General features: G+C 42.1%; 1 protein-coding gene across 1 annotated transcript in view; it reads right to left on the reverse strand.

The window, feature by feature from the left end:
* Positions 1-23,998, reverse strand: part of LOC124722245 (zinc finger protein rotund-like) — a 506,603-nt gene extending 482,605 nt beyond the window's left edge. Inside the window, exon 1 of the mRNA XM_047247435.1 lies at positions 23,895-23,998. Within this exon, the coding sequence (XP_047103391.1) occupies positions 23,895-23,998 (104 nt within the window). The remainder of the gene's footprint in view (positions 1-23,894) is intronic.
* Positions 23,999-24,202: the final 204 nt, after the last annotated feature.

The following is a 24,202-nucleotide window of genomic DNA, read 5'->3' on the forward strand; positions in this document are numbered from 1 at the left end:
CACGAAGTTAGTGATTGTAGCAGGAAGAAGGACGTTATGGAGGAAGGCGAACTAGGCTCAACTAACAAAGCTATAGTTTGATTATCAGTCTCAAATAATTGCCAGATGACCAGTGAAGTGTTTCTCACCGTATAGTACACGCAATACGAATCATGGAGGAATATGAAAAACGAAAATTTCGACGCGAATACGTTTCGATTTTTCTTATGTGAAGTGGAAGCGGGTTTCTTAACTTATGACGACATAAGACTGGTTATGAGATCGTTTAGTCGGTGGGAGAGCATTACACAGATTTTCAATGAGTGACAGTGGCAGATTCTGCAAGTGAGGCGTTGTGCATCTCGGAGAGGTTGAAGTTCCGAGAACATATGTTTTAAGAGGAGTCGGCCAACATATTACTTCGTCTCACGACGAGAAAGAGCTTACACGGAGGTTCAACGACAGTCGCTATCCCCACGCACCATTCGTGAACGAAACAGGAAGAAGGGAAGTGGTTATGATACCAGAAGTTCACTGTAAGGTGGCTTGTGAACTATACATGTCAATGCAAAGAGGAAACGCAGACATTTCCTGATTGGGCAAAAAAAAGAGTTGTAACATTTTGTTTACGTAATAAAATAGAGCATGAACTGTTCAGCCTCTATTTTTAACAAACGTAAAAACAAAACTGTATGTTAGCACAAAAAAATTTGTGGTATATCTTCTCGCTGACGATCTCTTCATCCCCTTGTCTCTGTCCATCTCCTCCTCTTTCCTCTCTCCGCCTACTCCCCTCAGCTCTGTCCACCTGCTATTTCCCCCTCTGTCGATCTCATCTGCCCCCACCTAAGCCCTTCTCCTCCTGCCCTACTATCTCCACCTCATCTCCTCTATCTCCTTCTCCTTCCTCTTCCGTTCATCTTTTCCTCCCCCTCTCTGTCTGTCCATCTCTTCTTCCCCACTTCTCTCTACACGTTATCACCCCAATCCAATAGGAGATTATTAGTTTATATCCCACAGTATTTCTCTGTAGATAGTAAACAATAAGTTTACCAGGTTAGGTTGAGATCTATCCAGGGATTTAGGAGGCGGCTTTTACCAATGGTTTTGACCACTTACGCACAAGTCACATATATCTGAGTTACGTTTAACATATTTTACACATATTTACACACACATTTCACCTGTATCTCTAACGAATTCCGTTTTCACGCAGCTGACTGCTTATGACGTCATATTTCCTGGACTATGTGTCGTACAATGATATAATGTTGCAGGTACGTCGAATGGTATATGGAGACACGGTCTGAGAAATGTGTTTCGACTAGAATTAGTAGTAAAGAAGTAATAAATTAAAACGTCATGCATGATGCGGCAATTTTACTGCATGAACAGCGAAAATGGAAGCTATAAACTTCTTTCTATCATCTTTTGTAGGAGGTCTCACGGAGAACAAGTCTCGTAAAGGTTTGAAATTATGTGTAAAGTTGGCTGCAAGTTACTAAGTGCTCTCATTCTCAAATCCTGGCTATTTCCACATCATGAATTCTACCCCTTTGTGAGGTAGGTGGTCAGTTACAGACACTAAGTGAGATTTATACCAAGTTTGGTTGAAATCGATCCAGTGATTTAGGAGGTGATGTGAAACATACATACATACATCCATTTTTAAAATATGCATGGACTTAGTTTTGGAAATTTGTGGTAAGTTCCTATGGCACCAAACTGCTGAGGCTACCGGTCCTTAGGCTTAGACTACTCAATCTAATTTAAACTAATTTACAAAGACGGGACGGCTACGATGCGCGGCATGGACAGCTAAAAATACAGGGTGATTCAAAAAGAATACCACAACTTTAGGAACTTAAAACTCTGCAACGACAAAAGGCAGAGCTAAGCACTATCTGTCGGCGAATTAAGGAAGCTATAAAGTTTCATTTAGTTGTACATTTGTTCGCTTGAGGCGCTGTTGACTAGGCGTCAGCGTCAGTTGATGCTAAGATGGCGACCGCTCAACAGAAAGCTTTTTGTGTTATTGAGTACGGCAGAAGTGAATCGACGACAGTTGTTCAGCGTGCATTTCGAACGAAGTATGGTGTTAAACCTCCTGATAGGTGGTGTATTAAACGTTGGTATAAACAGTTTACAGAAAATGGGTGTTTGTGCAAAGGGAAAAGTTCTGGACGGCTGAGAACGAGTGATGAAAATGTAGCACGCATCCAGCAAGCATTTGTTCGCAGCCCAGGAAAATCGACTCCCAGCCACCATTGATGATTTGAAACGAGAAATAACAGCAGCTATCCAAACTGTTACGCCTGATATGCTACAGAGAGTGTGGAACGACTTGGAGTATCGGGTTGATATTGCTCATGTGTCTGGAGGGGGCCATATTGAACATCTCTGAACTTTTTTTGAGTGAAAAAAACCCTTTTTAAATACTCTTTGTAATGATGTATAACAGAAGGTTATATTATGTTTCTTTCATTAAATACACATTTTTAAAGTTGTGGTATTCTTTTTGAATCACCCTGTATATGTTGTCACATCAGTTATGATCACTAAATATCGACGTTTAGTTATTGATTCTACGACAGCTTTTGTCTTGGTCAGATTGACGTCGCTAGATACATTTTTCGTATGGTTCAAATTCCCGCCAGCCCATCGTGATTTAAATCAGTTCCTACGAATTTAATAAAGGTTCTGTCAACAAATCCACGACGCAGTTCTTCCTACAGACCGTAATCTCTAACCTTTACATAATTCTTCCTTGCTCTGATCTGCCTCTTACAGTAAATTCAACTTGACCATCTGGGTATCGAACCTCGCTAGTTACCCAGTATAGCGTCTAGAGTATATTTGGGATACGACTTCTTTTTAAACTGGAAAATAGACATTCACGTTAATAGAGGACATAACGAGCCATAGTTTTACCACGCTCAGCCACATTACCAAGACTCGACTGAGTAACGCCATTCGATGAGTGAAGGGATGGAAAGGAACTGGAGGAGATAGTGTTTCAATGAAAATGGTTAAAGCTGAAGAAAACGTTATGCCAAAAAAACTTGCAAAATTATGTTCTGAAGTTTTCAAAGCTGTGAACGCAATTGTAGAACGTAGCAGTGAATGTGGATTGCCTACCACTTTGTCTCGGATTCAATGATTTCGAGAAAACATTTCACTCAGTTTCAACAAAATCTACATCTACAGCCTTTGAGAAACAAGGAACTGATTAAACCTATGTTAGTGCACTGGTGTATATATAATGATAGTAAGAACTTCAGAATTGAAAGAATTCATAGGGGTCCTATAGCGTGTGTTTACATCCTTAAAACTAGCCCAAACAGAGAAGAAATACGACGTGCTAGTGGAATTGTTTGAACCACCTTCGTTTGGATGATTACAGAAATTAGGCTTGAGATCAATTTCAAGAAGACTAAAATAATCTATAACCAACATATCGTAAAGATAATACTAGAAGTAAACAAGGAAGTCAGAGAACTATTTCGTGAATTTTTGTTTGTAGGGAAGCTGAAGACAATCGCAGTACGGACAGCAAAAGAAATGAACAGAAGAGGAGAAATGGCCACTAATCCCCTTTGATATACTAAGCAGCGTTTTAAAAGCTATGGGGTTCCCGTTTGTATGAAAAGAAAAATGTAAAGTCAGTGGTTATTACCACTTCTGCCTTAGGCCACTGGGATTTGGATTGATAATGCAAAAAAATAATAAGATAAGACCGAGAAACAGCTGGATATAAAACATTCAGGAACAAAATGGATGTAAGTAAAGTTGATGTCAAATGACTAATGAAGAAGATGATAGTGATGCCGATGAATTATCATGATGCATGAATGATCACGACTGCTGTTATCCTCAGTGCAGCAAATCCGTAACGCTCCTCTCGTATATGCATGAGTTGTGATGCACATGAGCACTTGTGTTTTTGACACAACGACTGAGATTTTACTGTCCTCTAGTTACAAAACCGAATGAACCCGTGCAAACATTCGTTGAGCTATGACAGCTATTGCTTCGTCTTGCTGAGTATCGGTGCACTCGGCCGTCTTCTGTTAGTTTATCGACAAACATCTGTGCTGTTTTGATCACGTATTTACGGAATGCAGATAACAATTTTCGGTCCGGACGCATTGTATAAAATGTGTGTCGATTTTAATCTTACAGAGACGGAGTTATTGTGCCATTTTCCGGAGAACTCGCGATAACGTCATCAGAATTAGAAGAAACATCTCAGCTGGACGCAGGATACGTTTCTTCTGCGATACCTTTTTCCTCTCTACGGGTTTGGTACTTCAGAGGGAGACGCACTAAATTATAAATGCCAAACGTCCCAGATATCATGCATTCATTTTTACGTACCCATACGTGGTGTTGCTATTTGAAAATTTCGTGATTGATGCCTCGTCTCATTTGTCTGCAGTGCGAAAGTAGCTCTCTTCCAGTACGTACGTCTTGGGCTACGAGAGCAAAATAAGCGTCTTAAATATTTGATAGACAAAAAGTATGAGACGTTAAATGAGTTTTATTGAAATTTATGGTAGCGAAATAAAATGTAACAATCGTGGGTTTTAATAATCGTTTACACAAAGACCATCTTTGTAAAATTTAAACTTTCACGGTCCAAAATATAACACTTACTAAAATATTCTTCAAGGGGGGAGGGGGTTGTATCTTCTTAGAAGAAGAACTCTTTTTAACTGAAAGGTTCCAGTCGTATAAACACGGTAAAATATTTGGATGCTGAACGCTTGTACGTTATCCTTTGCAAAGGAAGTTTGTAAAAATGTGTGGGATCCTCGACTTTGCATCTGCAGCTACCGCCAATGGAAGGCGAAGTGGCGACAAACACGACCGTGGCGCATTCTGGTGCCAGTACGCGGAAGCTCGTCGCAGGGCAACAAGTCAGCGCGACGCCGACACTGCCTAGCGGCCACACATCGAAACTTGATATTACTGGAGAGTGTAGCGCGCGAAGATCTAATGATCCTATTGTAATTGTTTTACTTTGTAGAATACGTGGTCGCCGTTGCAGGACTTACTGGATATTCTCACGTCTCAGTTCAATCAGATTTCGAAACAGTTATCTCATTTAGGAAAGCACATGACGTTAAATACGATGAAATGTTCAAACAACGTCATGATCCTTACCCGAAGAACAACTTCTTTTGTTGCTTCTGTACTAAAATTATTGAGAATTGTTTATAGCTAGCAAAGTCTCAAGGAAATTACGGTTCATCCTAAAGCTGAATACGCAAGAAAGCGGAATGAGTGTGTCTTGGCTTCCCAAGTACTTTCATCCTTTACTGCGCTGGCATCTATTAAAGAAAATATTATTGAATGTATTACGGTTACAAATAATATAAATATTTCTCCTGTCTTGTCGGGGAGATTTTTAACGTGTGTGAATTTATATCAAAGCCTACGGTGCCTTGGTGGTGTAAATATTTTAAGCTTCTAAGCCAACGAAGTCAGAAGATACATATTTCGATACGCGCAAACTCGCTCATCAATACCTATGGATGAACTATCTATTCAGAGGCCAGGCCTGGTGGTCTAACGGATGCCGGCACGGTAGCTCAGCATGCTCGGTCAGAGGGCAGCGTGCACTCTGTAATAAAAAACTGAGTCAAGGAATCAACGATCAACTTGAACAGATGTATTGTGACGTCCACCCAGACCAAACGCAACGAACTAGATCGAACAAAATTAAAGAAAGGAAAAGAAAAGAAAAAAAACAAAAAAAACGGTAAAGCGCGTGCCTGGAAGCCGAGAGATCTCAGGCACGAATCTCTGTCGGAGCACGGATTTGTCAGTCATAGTTGTAACCTACTATTCACCTTTTAACGATGTGATTAGTCGCCAGAAATTACACGTGGTTCGGTTTCCACGTTAAACTGTAGGCCCCTTCCCCCCGTTAGATAACTGGATTAGGTGAAGGACACACAAGTCACTCAAGCGACGTCCAACAGAAAGACTTGTACCAGGCCATCGGGCCACAGCCACACCAAATTATTGTTATTATCCTCAGAGCGCGAGTCCTGCTCACACTTGCCCGGTTTTTTAAACAACTATTCACATTTCCACGTGCTCTACTGATTAGAGCTGGTAGAAAGCATTAGAAATCAACAACTGTGCCTAAAATAGCCCAGTATACACAGTGTATGCAATGAAATACGTATCTTTATGTTCCTTTCTGTATGCTTATACTTCCTGTGTGTACATCACATATTTCACTGGGGACATTTGCCAGTTTAGACCGGAGATTAAGTTAACTATAAATTTTCTTTTGATTGGAAGGAGCGACTGTTGAGTGGACTGGTAAACTAGACATTGTTCAGTCTGCCCTCTTCTGGACTAAGCCCACACAGAGTTGCCAACAAATGCAATACCATAGCACGTTGTTGTATAAAAGAATGTAGTGTAAACTAGCTTCTCCGTTTCAGTACCAGAGACTGTGCAGGTTATTCTTACAGTAAGGACAGCGCCATTTAGTTTGTGCACAAGCACCTGTATGTGATAATTCCCAGACAGTTTTTCATCTATCTTCAGTCCTGAGAATTAAAATGTGCAACTTCGCCGATTATTTGATCAGAATGTGACAGTAAAATTTCGCCTCTAGGCAGAAAGAGAGAGAAAGATGTGTGGTAGCTACACTGCTCACGAGCGAGAGCGCTCAGTGAGCTACCGGGCAAAAAGCACATATTTGTCTAAACTGGACGCGCACAGTATCTGTTGACGTGGCAGGTTCTTCAATTTGGAGCTATTGTATTTCTAGCGGTTTTTCATGCAACTGAGTAAAATTGAAGCTGTAGGCCTTACCCTCTTTCGAACTTGCGGATTGACTTATTCAGACCTCCGATACAATGTGCAACTTAGGATTTTTCTTATATACGAATAACTGCCAAAGGTTAAGAAAGTGATAAATGATTGAAAAGAAATCTAGGTCTGCGCCGGGATTGAACCTGGAACATCTGGATTTGCAATCTGACACGTAGCCAGGGAATTGCATTCGGATGTCCAAATATTTACTGGTTCTACCTCTCGCGCATGCCCATTTCATTAGTTCTACGTAATAAAACTAATATTTCAATACAGCCCACAGGTTGTATTTCTCGGTATTATTTTGAGGTACTAGTAACTTCAAGTAATTCGACTGTGAAGGCTCGATTGGAGCTAAATATACAAAAAATAGAGCTAGTACGGGATAGAAAACTGGGAATAGGAAGCAGAATTACATCGAAAGTGATGCTACAAATATTTTTGCTCTATTGTACGTTTTCGTTTGTTTGGCATCCTTGAAGCGTGGAGGAAGGTGCACGGAGCAGTTAAAGCATCTGCCGGCAGCCTGCTATCCTTTTTCTTCCTCTTTGTTCATTAGTTAGACAAGGTCGCACTGCCAACTGCACACCGTTGGATTTTCCTTGAAATATTGTTTCGTCACGCTCACATAACAGCCCATACACCCTTAATTATCGCTACTGAAATCGTGATTCAAATCATTAACGTTATGAGATGAGGTAGTTACTGAAAAAAAAAGAAAGAAACCGTTTGCGTAAATATGTCCCGCGTCAAAGCATTCTCCATCTCGTATCTAATTCCTATCGGAAAAGGAAATATGACAACACAAGTCTCCTCGATGTTAAATTACTTTGTACGTCTGACAATCCAAAATGATTACATCGCACATAGACACTCTGTTTTAAGGGTCAAGCGGTGTGTAAACAGAGAATATATCATTGTCACACACGTCAATATCTAACTAATTGTAGCTCCGTTTTGTTGTGCTTTTGCAATCTGTCCACGTAGCAAGGTGGCCAGAACGTCCGTGAGCGATTCGGTCCGCCTCCCTGCTCTCGGTTTCGCGTGCCTCGGCCAACACCTGTTCCCTACAGTAGCGGGAAACGATTATCCCGCCTGACGCTAACGGCAACCTCATCAACTTCACTCCAAATATCCACCAGGCTTCGTGTTTTCAAGCGTACCTAAATTAAACGATGAACTATAAGGGACAGTCAAATGAGACATTGAAAAAAGTAAGTAAACTGTTTATTATTTCAGAAATAATTACCATAACTGTTAATACATTTATCCCACTGTCTGAAGAAAGACGTCCGTGGCCCTCGATTTGCTTCGGACGAAGAGGTGCACTCCTGGGCGCAATCGCGGTTTCGTGGAAAACCGAACTTTTTTCCACTAAGGCATTGACTGTCTTGTCTCACAGTAGGATAAATGAATTAATAGTTATGGCGATTATTTTTGAAATAATAAATCTGTCTAGTTTTTGTTTGACTGCCTCTTATACACGAGAGAAGAATTTATTCCGTCTAATGTCAAGTAGCACTGACGTTTTATGATGTGACAAAAAGAGAGAATCGGAAAGCGAAAGGTACGCATACTTTATAACACCCACCGTTTGTCTCACCTTTTGTTTCTTTTCTCTTGACCGTTACCAAAGAATGAAGGGAGGTAGAGGACTAGGTCCTTAGAAGGGGGTAGGACGGGAAGGCTATATCCCCATCCTTTTCAAAAGAACCATTCCCGAGTTGCTCAAGCGATGTAAAGAAGCCACTGACACACAAACTCTGGGTGACCGGACGGAGATTTACAAGGTCGTTCTCCCGAATGCCCGTCCTAAGTCTTACCACTGCGGCAGACCGCTCGGTCGTTAGTAAAGCGAAGAAATATTTTCAAGGGGCATCATAATTGTAATAATTTTTATGTAAATATGACTATGCTGATCGTTCACGGAGCAGTTCACAAACAGAAATTAATATTTTGTTTAAAAACAGAAATAAGTACACTAAATAAGCTACAAGTTTCCAAGTAAGTATTTTTCTATGGAATTGGACCTGCCTAGAATAAATTTTGTAGTTTACGTTAAATGCAGATTTTCTATTAATATAACTGAGTATGTCTCCAAAAACTTCGGCAGCAGCATTATTCACCACATTTTGAGCTAAAGTCAGTACTAATGGCAGTGATTTTATCTGCTGGTGTTGCAGTTACGGACTTCATTACTCCTTCTGAACTCTAATGGGTTGTTTACAACAAATCTGCCTGGCGCTTCAATACACACCGCAGCTTTGGTACAAGAAACGAAGCATCCTTCAGGAAGCATTCGATCGTAAAGTAAATCTCATTGTTCCACGACAACATACAGAAACAGGAAAGTAAATGCTTTTATTTTGAGATTAGGTGACCTATTCACTACGATAAAATAGTTATAAGCGTGGTGCAAGGGAGTATTTTCTACATTGTTAAAGAAGTTTTCCTGGTGAATAATGAGAACATACTCTTACGTGTTTTTGTATACAAAACATGTCAGATCTACTTCTCCTCTGGAGCGGCTAAGCGCTTCTGGAGAGCAGTGCAGCATACTACCTCGCTAATGTGGAAATGCGTTTACGTTATAAATGTTGTCTTGAATGAGTCTGCTCATGATCGCTTAAAACGACCATGAGAACGGCACGTTCAGTGCTCAGTATTGGCGTTTGCTAACTTACATTGCTATCAACAGGTCCCATAACTCCCCAGTGGCACTCTTGGGAGATAATTCTGTTTCCAAACGCGGGCTGGTTGGAAGTGAGGCAGTTTTAACATTAATGGGTAAAATTCCACGATAATCAGTACTCAAGTGATCGGGTAGAGTACATTTCTGAATTTTCGACTGACTGCTTCTCATTCATTTTACGATACTTAACCCTTCCTTCAGCCTAACTGCGCGATAGAATTAGGAATGTACGTTAGCCCATTTCTCAAAATGGTGGATTTCTTCTGGAGATTACATGTAACTGTTCGGTCATAAGGCAGAAGTGGAACTGCAGGTTTGTGTATTTCCTCCCATATATTCCCCTTCCTCCTCTGGCACAATTCACAGATATGATCGTAAAAGAGGAAGATTTGGGATTAACGTCTCGCCGATGACAAGGTCATTGGAGACGGAACACAAGCTCGGATTGGGAAACGAGCGTTGTGGCGGAGTGTGGTTAGCACACTGGACTAACATTTGGGTAGGCGACGGTTAAAATCCTAGTCTAGTGATGTAGTTTTAGGTTTTCCATGATTTTCCTAAATCTCTTAAGGAAAATGCCGGGAAGGTTCCCTTAAAAAACGCAAAGGCCGATTTCATTCGACGCCCTTTCCTAATCCGAGCTATGATCCGTCTCTGATGACCTCGATGTCGACTGGACATTAAACTATAATTTTCCTTCCTGTTTTTCAGATTGAGGAAGGATATCTGCAGTATCTTGTCCGAAGGAATTTGCCTTTAGCTATGTAGGAAAAATAAAAATAAGTGACATATGACGAGCATTTAGCGTCCTCCAGTCTCTTACCAATGCATCCCTATCTGTTTGTGTGCTTTGTTTTCCTGCCCAAAAATGTAAAACAGTAATCCATTTGGCTACCTGAAGTAGGTGCGACTTTACATTGATCTCTCTGAGTGATGATTGCATGCATTTAATCTTCTCTGGCAGTAAAACATGATTCCTCTACCGCCTTTCCACATACAATAAATGGCAGGACTCATATACGATCCACTAGGAGAGAAGAGCGAAAATAACAATCATAGTGCTTTAATCAAAACGGTGATCTCCTTACTTTCTAATTAAAAAAATGGGTAGGTGCCATGCATTTGGTTTCTTAGTGTTCTTCCTCCAACTAACATCTTTTGAATTATATCCAACATTTGGTCTCCGATATTTTATTGGGCTTGTACATGTAAACCTGGCTGGGGAACCATTTAAATATGGATACGAAGGAGCAATAATTTTCAGATATAAGGCGTAACACGGACATATAGCTGGCCAGAACAAACCGGTTTCTTTCCTAGACGATCGTATTTCTGATGGTAGGAAGCAGTCAACTCTGCCTTGATGCGGGATGTCACATAAAGTCGTCGATTTGCGCTGAAGAAGGATTACATGTGCCACTTCATGGCCAGATATTCTATTTCCAGCTTGGACGAAACGCGGTAAGTAGAATATATGTCTGTGTCTCACAGTTTAGTACCGGTATGAAAAACGTCACCGTAAAACGCGCTACAAATGAGAACGTATTGCGAAAGTGACATATGAGATATTTTGTTTCTTACTGGACGTAGGAAGAGTGAGAGTAAATTCAGAAAAATAAGATGTAATGAAGGGAGGTGAACGAGTGTAGAAGCGAAAACAAGATCAAAAGAGCAAATGGGCGGGATGGTTAAGTCACTGGACGCGTATTCGGGCGTGTCGACTTTCCTCCAGTTTTCCGTGGTTTCCCTACATTACTCAGGCATCATGCAAAGACGGGTCATTTGAAATGTACAAGCCAGTTCCGCGTTCCTATTCTTGGGCAATCTGAGCTTGTGCTTCCTCTTTAACGAAGCGGAACCTAAAACGTGAAGCTCCCTTACTGGTAATTAAAAGCGTAATAGCGAAAGAAGCTCGGTTTGACAGCTGTTAAAATAAACATAACCCATTGTCAGTTGGAAAAAGATGACAGTTTTACTTGAGGTATAAAGTCAGATTCATAAATTGTAGGACAGGCAGGTTTTCGTGTTTTTTTTCCATGTCAAATTTATATTCACACTGGGGTATCAAAGGCCTCTTTATTTTCATTATTTGGAATTGAGTATGAGTATAATCGTGCAAAGATACAGGAGGATTAGTCATCGAGTGGGCAAGGACCAGAGCACATTTTATGTGCTTCTTACATTCACAGTCGTTAATTAGGTGATCGGATCTGTAAAAGTGCGTGGCAAGCCATGTAACTGAATACTTTAAAAAAGATGGAGTTACGAGAATTAAAGTTTTAGCAATTTATTGTGCCTGTAGTTGGAAGACAGTGGAACACGAATTTTTACAAGAACACTCTACCGGAAGAAAAAAAAAATGGTTCAAATGGCTCTGAGCACTATGGGACTCAACTGCTGAGGTCATTAGTCCCCTAGAACTTCGAACTAGTTAAACCTAACTAACCTAAGGACATCACAAATATCCATACCCGAGGCAGGATTCGAACCTGCGACCGTAGCGGTCTTGCGGTTCCAGACTGCAGCGCCTTTAACCGCACGGCCACTTCGGCCGGCCTACCGGAAGACACTGAAAACGAAGAAAAGCGCGTCCCAGAGCAGAAATATTCACATAAAATTCACATTTGGAATGGAGCGTTAATAATAGGCAATTCAATTTGTTGACAAACTATGATCGAATCCTACATTGATCAACAGGCAAATCTCCATCAAAGTACTCTCTATTGAATCTGTGTAGTTCCAAAACAGTTCTCACACAGAAACATGAGTTGCTGTGTTACGTGAAGAATTTTGATATCCTCGCTAGAAAACATGCAAGGGTTCTATCTATACTTACGCATCTTCAATCGTTTCTAACCTATTTCTAAACAAGTGCTTAATATTTATAAGGTACACAGTTTGACCTTGCCTAGTCGGCGGTGCGAGTCTTCCGCATCGTCCCTTACGCTCCTCGAAGTATGGGACCTCATCATCATCACATTTGTGTGCTGCATGAGGCATTCGTCACACTTTCACATAGAAAAATGTAATCTCTTGACAAATTTTGAGAAATGGATGCAGACAATTTATACCAAGCGATTACTGTGTCCCGCTGATACGAAACAAAAATATCAGGCTGAACATAGTTCCAGTTTCCCTTCGTTATTGAGCTACGGTTTGGGCAAAGCTTATTCAAAAGTACTGTAACAATAACTCTAATCTAAAACTCTCTTTTCGGATTTTACAGAGAGCTACACTGATGCATAACAGTCGTACACATTAAACTTCAACCTGATTACCATTGTTGAAACATTTGTTTCATCAACACAGCTGCCTATCGATTATGAAGGCGAACTGGGTTTACTCATTGCTTCTACCATGTCCCGAACACAAGGAAATTACTGTGTACTGATTGGGCCTATAGGGGAAGACGGTCTATTAACTCTGTTTCGCGTGAAAAGTTCTATAACTTAGCGATAGTGAAAAACCGAAATTGACAGACGCTTGAAGAAAGACGCAAATTATTCCGGCAGAGTGTACTTAACAAAGTTCGCGCAACCAGTATTAAGTGAAGAATCTGGGAACATACTGCAGCCCACAAGGTATTGCTGTTGTGGGTACCGCGAGGACAAGATTACACTAATTACAGCGTGCACCGAGGCATTTACACAGTCGTTCTTCGCGAGGTTCGTATGCTCATGGAAATGGAAGTGATAAGTACCCACTGCCATACATTTTACGGAGGTTAGCGGAATATCTTTGTAGATCGAGATGAGGGATGAGAAACCACTCAGTGTACAGCACATGACGGGGAATAGTTCTTATCATTGCTAGTCGTTCCCTTTCCTTTCCCACTTGTAAATGGAGCGAGGAAAGGTTGACTGCCTTTACGTCCCTGCAAGAGCCCTAGTCTCCCTCATTTCGTCCCCGTGGTCCTTCCTATTGGATATCCCAAAAAATTCTAGAATTGGTGCTGAATCTCCAGTCTTTTCCAAATCGCCGTTAACCATTCCCCTTCCAAGCAGCTGACCTTTGTGCTCGTTCAATTTCACGTCGTTGCGCAGCGTTACTGCTGTATACTTAATCGACATGACTGAGTCAATCATCACACCATTAAGGCTGTACTCGGACATTGCAAGAATTTACATCCTACCTGCCTGCATTAACTCCGGTTTAACCAGATTTAAAGCAAGTTGCCATTACTCGCACTAAATACAAACTCTGTCCAAGCTATGGCTATTCATTAGAAAACGCCTTAGAATATTGTTTAGATGTGTGGAACCTATACCAAATAGGACTGACAGGGATTATTATACAAAGAAGGACAACACGATTGGTCGAGTTTTGTTTAACCCGTGGGTTAGCGCCACAATGTTAAAAAACAGAACTGGCACACGTATGAAGGTAGGCGCTAACTAACACGCGAAAGCATACACACAAAGTTTTGAGAACTAGTGCAAGGTTATGGAATGGGAGTATACTACTGCGCCCTACGTATCACTCCTGAAGGAGTCGAGAAAAACTAATTACAGCAGAGGTGTTTCAGCAGTCAGTCTCCCGGCACTAAACACGCACATGGAATGGAAAGAGAACCTGATACGCGCTACAGTGGAGAGTACTTTCTGCCATAAAATTTTACAGTAGTTTGCAGAGTATGGATGCAGATGCGGAATCCATCTATAGTGACTCAACGACGACACCTTCCCGCACAGGACAGTGCCACCAGCAAGAGGTCTCTGATTACTGCCGATCCTATGCGACAGGTAGTTTTTGTATATGGAGAACAGGAGCGGTCCTGTCAGACGCTCTTGAAGTTATCTTCGTCTCTGATAAAGACTAGCCGTCCGGAACAACGTACTGGATTCTACTGCTCAAACCTTCTTCGTGCCAGTCAACAATCTGAGAACTTATTCCGTATCATAAGCTGTGACATGGTCACGAATTGAACAGTTACCCGAATATAGAATAAATTTCCTTTACTTCACGTCTATGGATGGGCATAGAAGGTAAGAAAACTTCCCGTGGAGTTGATCTGAGATAGTTTTTCTTACCGAAGGGGAAGCGGGAAAAATTACACGAAAATTTAAAGGACGGTAGCTGGCGAGAATCGCGGCACTGCAATTCATCGTGTGAGACTTACAAGTATAAAAAGAAGAATCGGAGAAGCCTCATTTGGTGCGGCGCTGTTTCGAAACAGAACGAGCAGTTAGATCAACAACTTACTGGGCGTAAGGCCAAGTTATTTTGTGGAACTAACTAACGACTATAAAATTAAAGCTGACGTTTTGAATGACTTGCAGCACTCTTCTTCAGGTCGTCGGAACTATTGGGATTTAAATGTTATCATCTCTATACAATGCGTCATATTTCGGCTCTCATGCGATATCAGAACCTAGTAGTTCCAACGCCCCGAAGAGGAGCTCTCCAACTCGGACGAAACGTTGGTCTATGTGTTATAATTGCTGTTTAGTTTTAGACGTCCGCCTCCGTAGGTAAGTAGTCGGCGCGGCTGACTGCCATGCGGGGCACTCGGGTTCGATTCCCCGTATTGCTAGGAGGACTGGTTCGGAGTGCACTCAGCCTCGTGAGGTCAACTGAGGAGGTACACGACCGATTAGTAGCGGTGCCAGGGTGAACAAACCCGACAACGACAGGGAGAACGCTGAGCTCACCACGTGCCCCTCCATGCTGCATCCTGTGACGCCATTGGCAGAGGATGACACGGCGGACGGTCGGACCCGATTGGCCTGTCTAGGGCCAGAACGCGGAACTTTACGTTAGTTTTAGAGAATGACACTACATGATACCCAAAATGATTTTATTCAACTTTACACTGACTGTAGAAGACTTCTCACTTAACACTGAAATGAGTAGTGAATTCTACACATACTTTGAAAATGTTTATCGGTGTTTTTCTATATGTAGCAGCGCAGTTTATGGAGAACATGTCAGACTATTAACTTCTATTTGTCCCATTTGCTTCTCGGACGTGCACTACACTGTACGTGCGTATATTAAAGGTGTCCAGTCAAAGGTGACCAATGTTTGCGTCACTGTTGAGTAAGTCAGAGGAATTCCCCTGGAAGAAGATTAAGGTTTAACGCCCCGTCGACGACGAGGCCGTTAGAGACTCCTTAGAAAGGGAGTTGCTTCTGTTGTGGTCTGCCGAGGAAAGGTAGCGGCTGAAGCTCCAACCAGCAGACTGTAACTCCTAATGCGATTGTCACGGCTCTTCCGGTGAAGGGCATTCTTCTGTCAACCAGGCGGCCGTTTTTACTGCTGTTGCCGCTAGTGCGAACGCTGCAGAGGAATGAGACAATTTGAGGCTCAGTGGATATTACCAATGAATGAGGCGGTACAGTAATTACAGCCCACTTCGAGCGGACAATTGCACTCGAAAGGGGAACTAGTATATGGCAGCACCATTATAATAAGCAGTCCTGTCATGACTAAATACGGAGTAAAAAAAATCAAAGCTACCATCAACACGAAGTTTGGACTGAATACCGCAGTGCATTATTAGGCTCGCTCCTTCCGGGGGTGCTGCGCCGCTGCCTTCAAACTTTGAATTGCTTTGCCTGCCATTTATAGGGGGTGTTAAGTTTAACGTGGACGGCGAACCGTGACGCAGCTCAGTACTTTTCGCTTTAACAGTTCATTGCCAGGGACGATAGAAGCGGTAAGTGAAGGAAAAGATTCGGTGGACCGAGCTGGGACTGAAATGCTGACCTCCGGGTTTATAGCCTGATACCTGCCCACTGAGTCATCGAGGCACGAAAAGAAGTAATATCCGCACAGGAAAGAAGAGCAGTCTACAAAAAATGGTTCAAATGGCTCTGAGCACTATGGGACTTAACTTCTGTGGTCATCAGTCCCCTAGAACTTAGAACTACTTAAACCTAACTAACCTAAGGACATCACACACATCCATGCCCGAGGCAGGATTCGAACCTGCGACCGTAGCAGTCGCGCGGTTCCGGACTGAGCGCCTTAACCGCGAGACCACCGCGGCCGGCAACAGTCTACAAATGGTTCAAATCGCTCTGAGCACTATGGGACTCAACATCTTAGGTCATAAGTCCCCTAGAACTTAGAACTACTTAAACCTAACTAACCTAAGGACATCACACACACCCATGCCCGAGGCAGGATTCGAACCTGTGACCGTAGCAGTCCCGCGGTTCCGGACTGCAGCGCCAGAACCGCACGGCCACCGCGGCCGGCAACAATCTACAGAAATAGCCAACTAGCAACTGAAGAAATACGCAGATGGCATGATCTTAAGCCAAAAGAAAAGCTCTGAACACTGCGAGATTGTGTTGGAAGGTTGCCTGATCATGTCCACTGAAACAGTATATGATGCCATGACTGAGTGAGTGAAGTAACGCTTCCATCACGCTAGTGACGGAGCCAGTGAGTTGCCCTTATTTGTCTTTGTCCTGCGGGTATCAAGGTTATATCTTCTAAATTTGTGAAGCCAGACACTTGAGGTAAATTTTAAAAGTATGACTGCTTGTCGAAGACGGAGCGTTACTCGTTGCAGGAACTTCGGACTTGCAATTAATGTATGGTGCACTAGAATGTGGTGCATAGAAATCCGAACGAATATTCGGAGACAAGTTTCATAACATGTGTTATTTTAATTGCAAGAAACTTATTACAGTGACAAGAAACTTACAGGCACATAGAGATGTCCAGTGTAGTCGAGGACAAATTTATCGCACAATAAAATTGTGAGAGATGGTATTGGACCATGTGGGAAAAGATGCATCAATAACCGTACATTAACTTGGCCACACACAACACACTGCAAAAAATAGTGTGAGAGAATACTTTTGTAACATCAATTAACCCTATCACAAACAACGTATGTTAAGTCCCATAGTGCTTAGAGCCATTCTTGAACAAACAACGTATGCAAGCAATAGTGACCAAAGGATTATGTTGCAGTGTACTTAGACAGACGGTAATCTTTTTTTTTTTTTTTTTTTTTTTTTTTTTGTTGCACTATGGGACTTAACTACTGAGGTCATCAGTCCCCTAGAACTTAGAACTACTTAAACCTAACTAACCTAAGGACATCACACACATCCATGCCCGAGGCAGGATTCGAACCCGCGACCGTAGCGGTCACGCGGTTCCAAACTGACGCGCTTAGAACCGCACGGCCACACCGGCCGGCCGGTAATCATTCTGAACTATTGTGGTTGTTGACTGAATCTTCCGTACGCTGTTGGTAGAAAAACATTATAATAAATGAGAAGCGCTAGTTTGCTTTTGCAAGCCGAAAACCGGTTAACGCAAAAAATTAATACTGTAGAACAAAAGGAAACTAGTGTTTTTCATTTGTTATTATGATTACTCTACAAACTGAAAGTTGTTTATGTCAGTAAAAAACGAATCATTCATTTCCACCATTTATTTCGCCAGCACTCAGTTTAGTATCATCTAACATCTGTTCATTTTTGTTCCTTAGAATTTTAGGACACCCGGTTTTACAAAATACGAATTCATGGCAATAATGTGATTCTTAGCAGAGGCTTAAGACAGCGTAATATGTGTTACTCACTTACTGGGCTCGATCTCAAGATGAAAACTTAATCATTAAGAGTAAAAACTAGGTAATTAGTCCATTGCAATTGTGTGTATCACAACTGTTGCATTGGTGATAACTAGTTGTAAGCTATACTTCTATGTTACGTAGTGCACGTTTAAAACGGAATTTTCATTTGGTATACTGACCTTCATGAACGAGTTTTAGTCCCTATAAATTTCACTGCAGCATACTCTCTCAGTGATAGCCACACTAGTTACTGAAAGGTTCAACTTTTATCATAGGTATATCAAATTCGTTTTGCCCACTAATAAAAATACATTTTGATTTCGCCATATGCGTTTTATTTTTTTCATTTGAAACTGTGGTTGCCAAACTTATGAAGCTTCTGAGCTACCCTACTGTTTTCAAATACAAATGCGAGCTACCAAAAGAAGCTAGCACGGAAGTAAGAACTTCTTTAAAAAAATTGTTTATTGCCTGTAAACGCACATTTATAATAAATTTGAAATGAATTTTAAATAAACTGCACATAAGAAAAATAAATTGAAATTGAATTGTACGTAAGAAAGAAACTGAAGTGTAGTTAGCAAACAGATTACAGATGTAAGAACAGATTTTACCTTTACTGAGAAGGACGACAGTGTTTTTTGTCATCACAATTTTTTTAGTGGTGGGAGAACAAGTAGTGGCTGCCATTCGACTACAGTTGTCCAAGTGTTCATCAGTCAGTCTGTTTCAGAGGGTGTTTTTTTAAATTATATTTATGCTGGGAAAAGAAACCTCGGATAGATATGTTGAGCTGAACATTGACTTCATTTTGAGACAAACCCGGACCAAAGTTGGATATTTTTCTCTAGGAACAAAATACTTCACGATAAAAGTAGAGAGCTCTTCGGCATAAATCTCTGTAGAGTGCGATTTGACAAAATTTGCGATAGTTCAAATTCTTTTGAAAAACTTGAAAGTGTCTGTTGAATTGACTTCTCAAACATTAAAGAATTTCGAGGTATTGTTTGCTGTTGTGGGGAGGTGTTGAGGAGCCTTGCTTGTCAAGGGTTTGTTTCAAACAGGTATTGTATTGTATTTTATGTTAGCCGGGGACCTAGAAACGACAGAGTTCAAGCAGGTAAAGTGTTTGTATTCACCCTGGACAAGATTTTTGTCCCATAGTTCCAGCTCGTTCGAGAATGAAGCACCATCTGAAATTGTTCCGCCAATATCTTTATCCTTACCTCTAAGCTGCAAGTTATGGATATTTAACTTTTCGGTGCTGTCTGAGAGAAAAAAAAGTCATGACAGCCAAACAAGATCTTCTAGTTCACAGAAGGATTTACCTCGTTTTTGAAAAAATTCTAGTAAGGTGGAAATAAACTCTTTAAAACGTTGTAAAACTCTGCCTCTACTAAGCTAAAGAACTTCCGTATGAAGCAGTAGATCACCATGTCAGTGCCTTGAACAAACAAAAATGGTTCAAATGGCACTGAGCACTATGGGACTTAACATCTGTGGTCATCAGTCCCCTAGAACTTAGAACTACTTAAACCTAACTAACCTAAGGACAGCACACACATCCATGCCCGAGGCAGGATTCGAACCTGCGACCGTAGCGGTCACGCGGTTCCAGACTGTAGCGCCTAGAACCGCACGGCCACATCGGCCGGCACCTTGAACAAACGTCTCCTATTTTGTTCACTACTTTTATGACTGTTAGCATTATACTGTTCATACTTAAAAACTTTCCACACAGTGACTGCTAAAGTCTTACACAACGATAAGACTGAAAGGTGTTGGTTTAGACATAATCCCTTCTCTCTCGCGCTACCATCGCAGGAGCTCCATCAGTTGCTAAGCCCACCAAGCTCTTTACAATATTCTCAGAGTTTATAAGATCTCTAACTGCTAAAAATATGTCCTGTGCTTTAGTGTGTCATGTTAGTGGTATAATCTTTAACATTTCCTCTCTTATTTCGAAATTAGCAAAAGCCATTCTTGCAAAAATGGGCAACGGAGCTATGTCAGCTATATCTGTCGATTGATCAAGTTGTAGGGAAAAATAGCTGCAGCGATCAAAGTCAAATTTAAGTTGTCAAAACTAATACCTCAACCATTCTCATTAGTATATCTGCAGAAAGCTGTACACATTTGATAGCAGACATTGCCTCAGTTTTATCTGTGAAACTGTCAAATAATGAATCTGCAGATTTAGAAACGTAGTTTCGAGTAATTCATCGTCATTTTATTGTGTCTTATTATGAAAAATAATATTTGAAACTCAGAATGCTCCACTTGCTGCTTTAGTCTTGTCTAATGGTTTTAAAAAAATCTTGATTGTTGAGCATTAATTTTGGATTTTAGCTGCCATTCCTTAAAGTTCTTTAGAACAGAATCCAGTGGGAAATTCTGTCCAATCTTTCAAAAATGGCTCTGAGCACTATGGGACTTAACATCAATGGTCATCAGTTCCCTAGAACTTAGAACTACTTAAACCTAACTAACCTAAGGACATCACACACATCCATGCCCGAGGCAGGATTTGAACCTGCGACCGTAGCAGTCGCGCAGCTCCGGACTGAGCGCCTAGAACCGCGAGACCACCGCGGCCGGCGTCCAATCTTTGAGTGAACGGTTTTGAAGTGACGTTCGACGTTTCCTTTCTTCCCAACTGGTACATTTGCATAGCACAGTAAGCACACAACTGATTAAAGGAGTAATCGGGTCTCCATTCAGAATGAAAGTGGTAATTTTTTTACTTTTTGTTTCCACACGTCATACGATAAACCTAGTTTAGTATCAGTGCGTAAATAAAACTATCCACGTTATCAAATGTCTGATATACGCACGAGAAACATAACGTCCACAGTTTCCCGCATATACAATGAACTAAGAGGCTGACAATGTAGTATTCGTGAATGACAGTGGCAGTTGCGCGGGAGAATCGAGCAGTTGTTGTCATGAGTGCGGTCTTTACTGAATTCCGCGAAGCAATCCAGGTTAGCCAACCTGAGCATTACCGCCATCTACCGAAAATGTACCCGCGAACTACTAGTTGCTTGCGATCGACGGTTTGGCGATCACTTACATGGGCGTGTCGTCTGCATGCAAATTTTTCTAGTATTCCTGCGTTCATTTTGGATTGCAGTATTACAAATTTGTTGACGTTCAACGCGACACGTGGTTACATCTATGTACGTGTGTGTTTTGTATGTGTAATACTGTCAACCTGAAGTTCAGTTTTTCACCTTATCTAAAATACTTTATTTTGATCTGTGGCTTGCCATATGTGTACAACATGGCACATTTGGCATTTTTACTAGTTGCAAAGACGGATCTGAAATACCTTTAATAATTGCTTTAATAATTGTAAACCAACGACGGACAGTATCAGCACACAAAAAAGAACTACTGTAGTATCGTTTATGATATGTAGGGTGTGTTTCTGTTCCATGGACAGGATGCTGCAACATATTCTGAGCTTAAGTGTAATGGAGTTGCTGGAGGAAAAGAGGCTTTTCTCGGAGAATCAGCACGGACCCGGAAAAAAACACTTCTATGAAACATACACGATACTTTGCAAACAGCAAAATGCAGGTGAGCTGTTAGATCCCGTTACCTTAGCTTTACAGAAGTTCGTCGATACTGTACCGCATCGTCGACTGATAACCAAGACACGATGACACGGAGTATCTTCGCAGATATGTCGTTAAATTTATCATTTTTTGACCAGTGAAATCCAGTTCTACATAGTGGACGGCGAATGTTCAACAGAAACGCTGGCCGCTGTGGCCGAGCGGTTCTAGGCCTTTCAGTTCGGAACCGCGCTGCTGATACGGTCTCAGGTTCGAATCCTGCCTCGGGCATGGATGTGTGTGATGTCCTTAGGTTAGTTAGGTTTAAGTAGTTCTAAGTCTAGGGGACTGATGACTTCAGATATTAAGTCCCATAGCGCTTAGAGCCATTTGAACCATTTTTCAACAGAAGCGAAAGTAACATCGGATGTGTCCCAAAGAAGCCTAATTTTTGTGGTAAGTTCCTATGGGGCCAAACTGCTGAGACCATCGATCCCTAGTCTTACACACTACTTAATCTAAGTTAAACTAACTTTCGGTAAGGATAACACACACACACACACACACACACACACACACACACACACACACACCCCTGCCTGAAGGACGACTCTTACCTCCGACGGTGAGAGCCGCGCGAACCGTGGCGAGGCGTCTAAGACAACGCGGCTGCAGCGCGCGGCAAGAAGCCTAATACTTCGAAAAATATTCCCAAGATACATAGACAACTTATTAGCCACAATTAACTGATCCATCAGATTGTTACATGACTGTATTGTTGTCTACATAAAAGTACTGTCATTGGACAATCGAAAGGTAGTGTAGAAACACTTAGACAAAATATCTGGTGCAATGACTGGCAGCTTTCTCTAGTGGCAAGATAGTGCCTGTATCAAAGAGGAAGGATCCGCTAGTATCAGATTACGGGAACAGTGGTGAACGTCTGGCGCATTTCGTACTGTTTAAACATTTAGGGACAATACTAACAAGCTGTATGAAATACGACGAACACACAAAATCTGTAACAGTAGGATGAATGTAGGATATCTATTTTTTGGAAGGGTTCCGATAATGTGCAGTGTATCTCTAAACAACGTCGCATACGAGACGCTAATGCGACCAATTGCGGAGTATTTTTCCAGCGTTTAGAGTCCTTATCTAGTAGGCACGTTAGCAGACATCGAACCAACTCAGGGGTACGTTGCCAGCGTCGTAATTGGTCGGTATAGTCCGTACGAAAGTGTAACGGAAATGTTCGGGGAACTGAAATGGGTATCTAGATGAAATGTGCTGTACTGTTGGCCAAATTTATGAGAACCGATATTCGAGGATGACTGTGCGACAATTCTGTTAGCACCATCGTATATCTCGCGAAAATAAGGTAAGACAGAGGCATAGTTGTTAACATTCGTTTTCGCTCTATCAGTAGGTGAGTGGAATAGGACAGGAAGTCGTTAATAACGGTAGGAACTACGCTGCACCGCGCCCCGTACAGTGATCTGTGCAGTATATACGAGTATGTAGTTGCAGGTGTAGACAGTAATCGACGGGTGGTTCTTAGTTTTGCTGACCGCAGATTTGCACATTTGTTCTTAGTTTTCAGTCTTTCGTCGGTCCCTTCCGTTTAGACTATTTTATGGAATCTAGCCTGGGGGGCGCGCGGAGTAGCCACGCGGTCTGGGACGCCTTGTCATGATCCGCGCGGCTCCTACCGTCGGAGGTTCGAGTCCTCCCTCGGGCATGGGTGTGTGTGTTGTCCTTATTGTAAGTTAGTTTAAGTTATATTAAGTAGCACGTAAGCCTAGGGACCGATTACCTCAGCAATTTGGTCCCATAAGACCTTACACAAATTTCCAATTTCCAGCCTGGGGCACGATTTACCTCACGGTTTCTCAATAGAAATACGGAACAGAATGCCGCTGTTACAAATTTGTTCTCATTCGTAGCTTCCTGGCACTTTCTGTCTCTAATCCTCGTCACGATCGGGAAGAGAACTCACCGTGTTAAATGCACATCCGTCACTGTAATGCTCTTTACCGAGCAATATGCATACTCGACAAAGTTAAATCAGATATAAGAAATATGTTGTTAGGGTTGTTCTTTCGAATATTCTTACTACAGGCATTTTTCAACTATTGAGGTTTCCGAAAAGTTTTAGCGACTGTCCGCATCCTCTCCTAGAGTCTGATCGCTGGAGGACTGTCCACTTTAGTTACCAAGTTAGGGTATTCTGGCCAACTGTGGCGGCGCGTCGTCGCAGTGAGGGGACACTGGATGATGTCACCGAGGCGCGCCCATAATGGCGCTTGTTAATCGTGCCCGCAGCGGCAGCGGCAGCCGCAGGCTTTCAGTTTTGCTTCCCACGGCCGCCGGCCGCTCTTCCGACATCATTAGGCTGGAATCCAGGCGGTGGCCGCGGCGCACGCCGAATGCAGTTTATAGCCGCGTTTTATGAGCGGCGTCGCGACGCCGGCGTCCGTGTCCGTGTTATTTTGCGGAACCCGACGGACCGGCTCGGTGCGACCTGAGCTGCGCACTTTACGCCGCGGGCCGCCGCCGCCGTCGCGCTTTTCATCGGGCGCGGAAAGTCCG

Source organism: Schistocerca piceifrons, chromosome X (genome assembly GCF_021461385.2).
Source record: "Schistocerca piceifrons isolate TAMUIC-IGC-003096 chromosome X, iqSchPice1.1, whole genome shotgun sequence".
Taxonomy (NCBI): Eukaryota; Metazoa; Arthropoda; class Insecta; order Orthoptera; family Acrididae; genus Schistocerca; species Schistocerca piceifrons.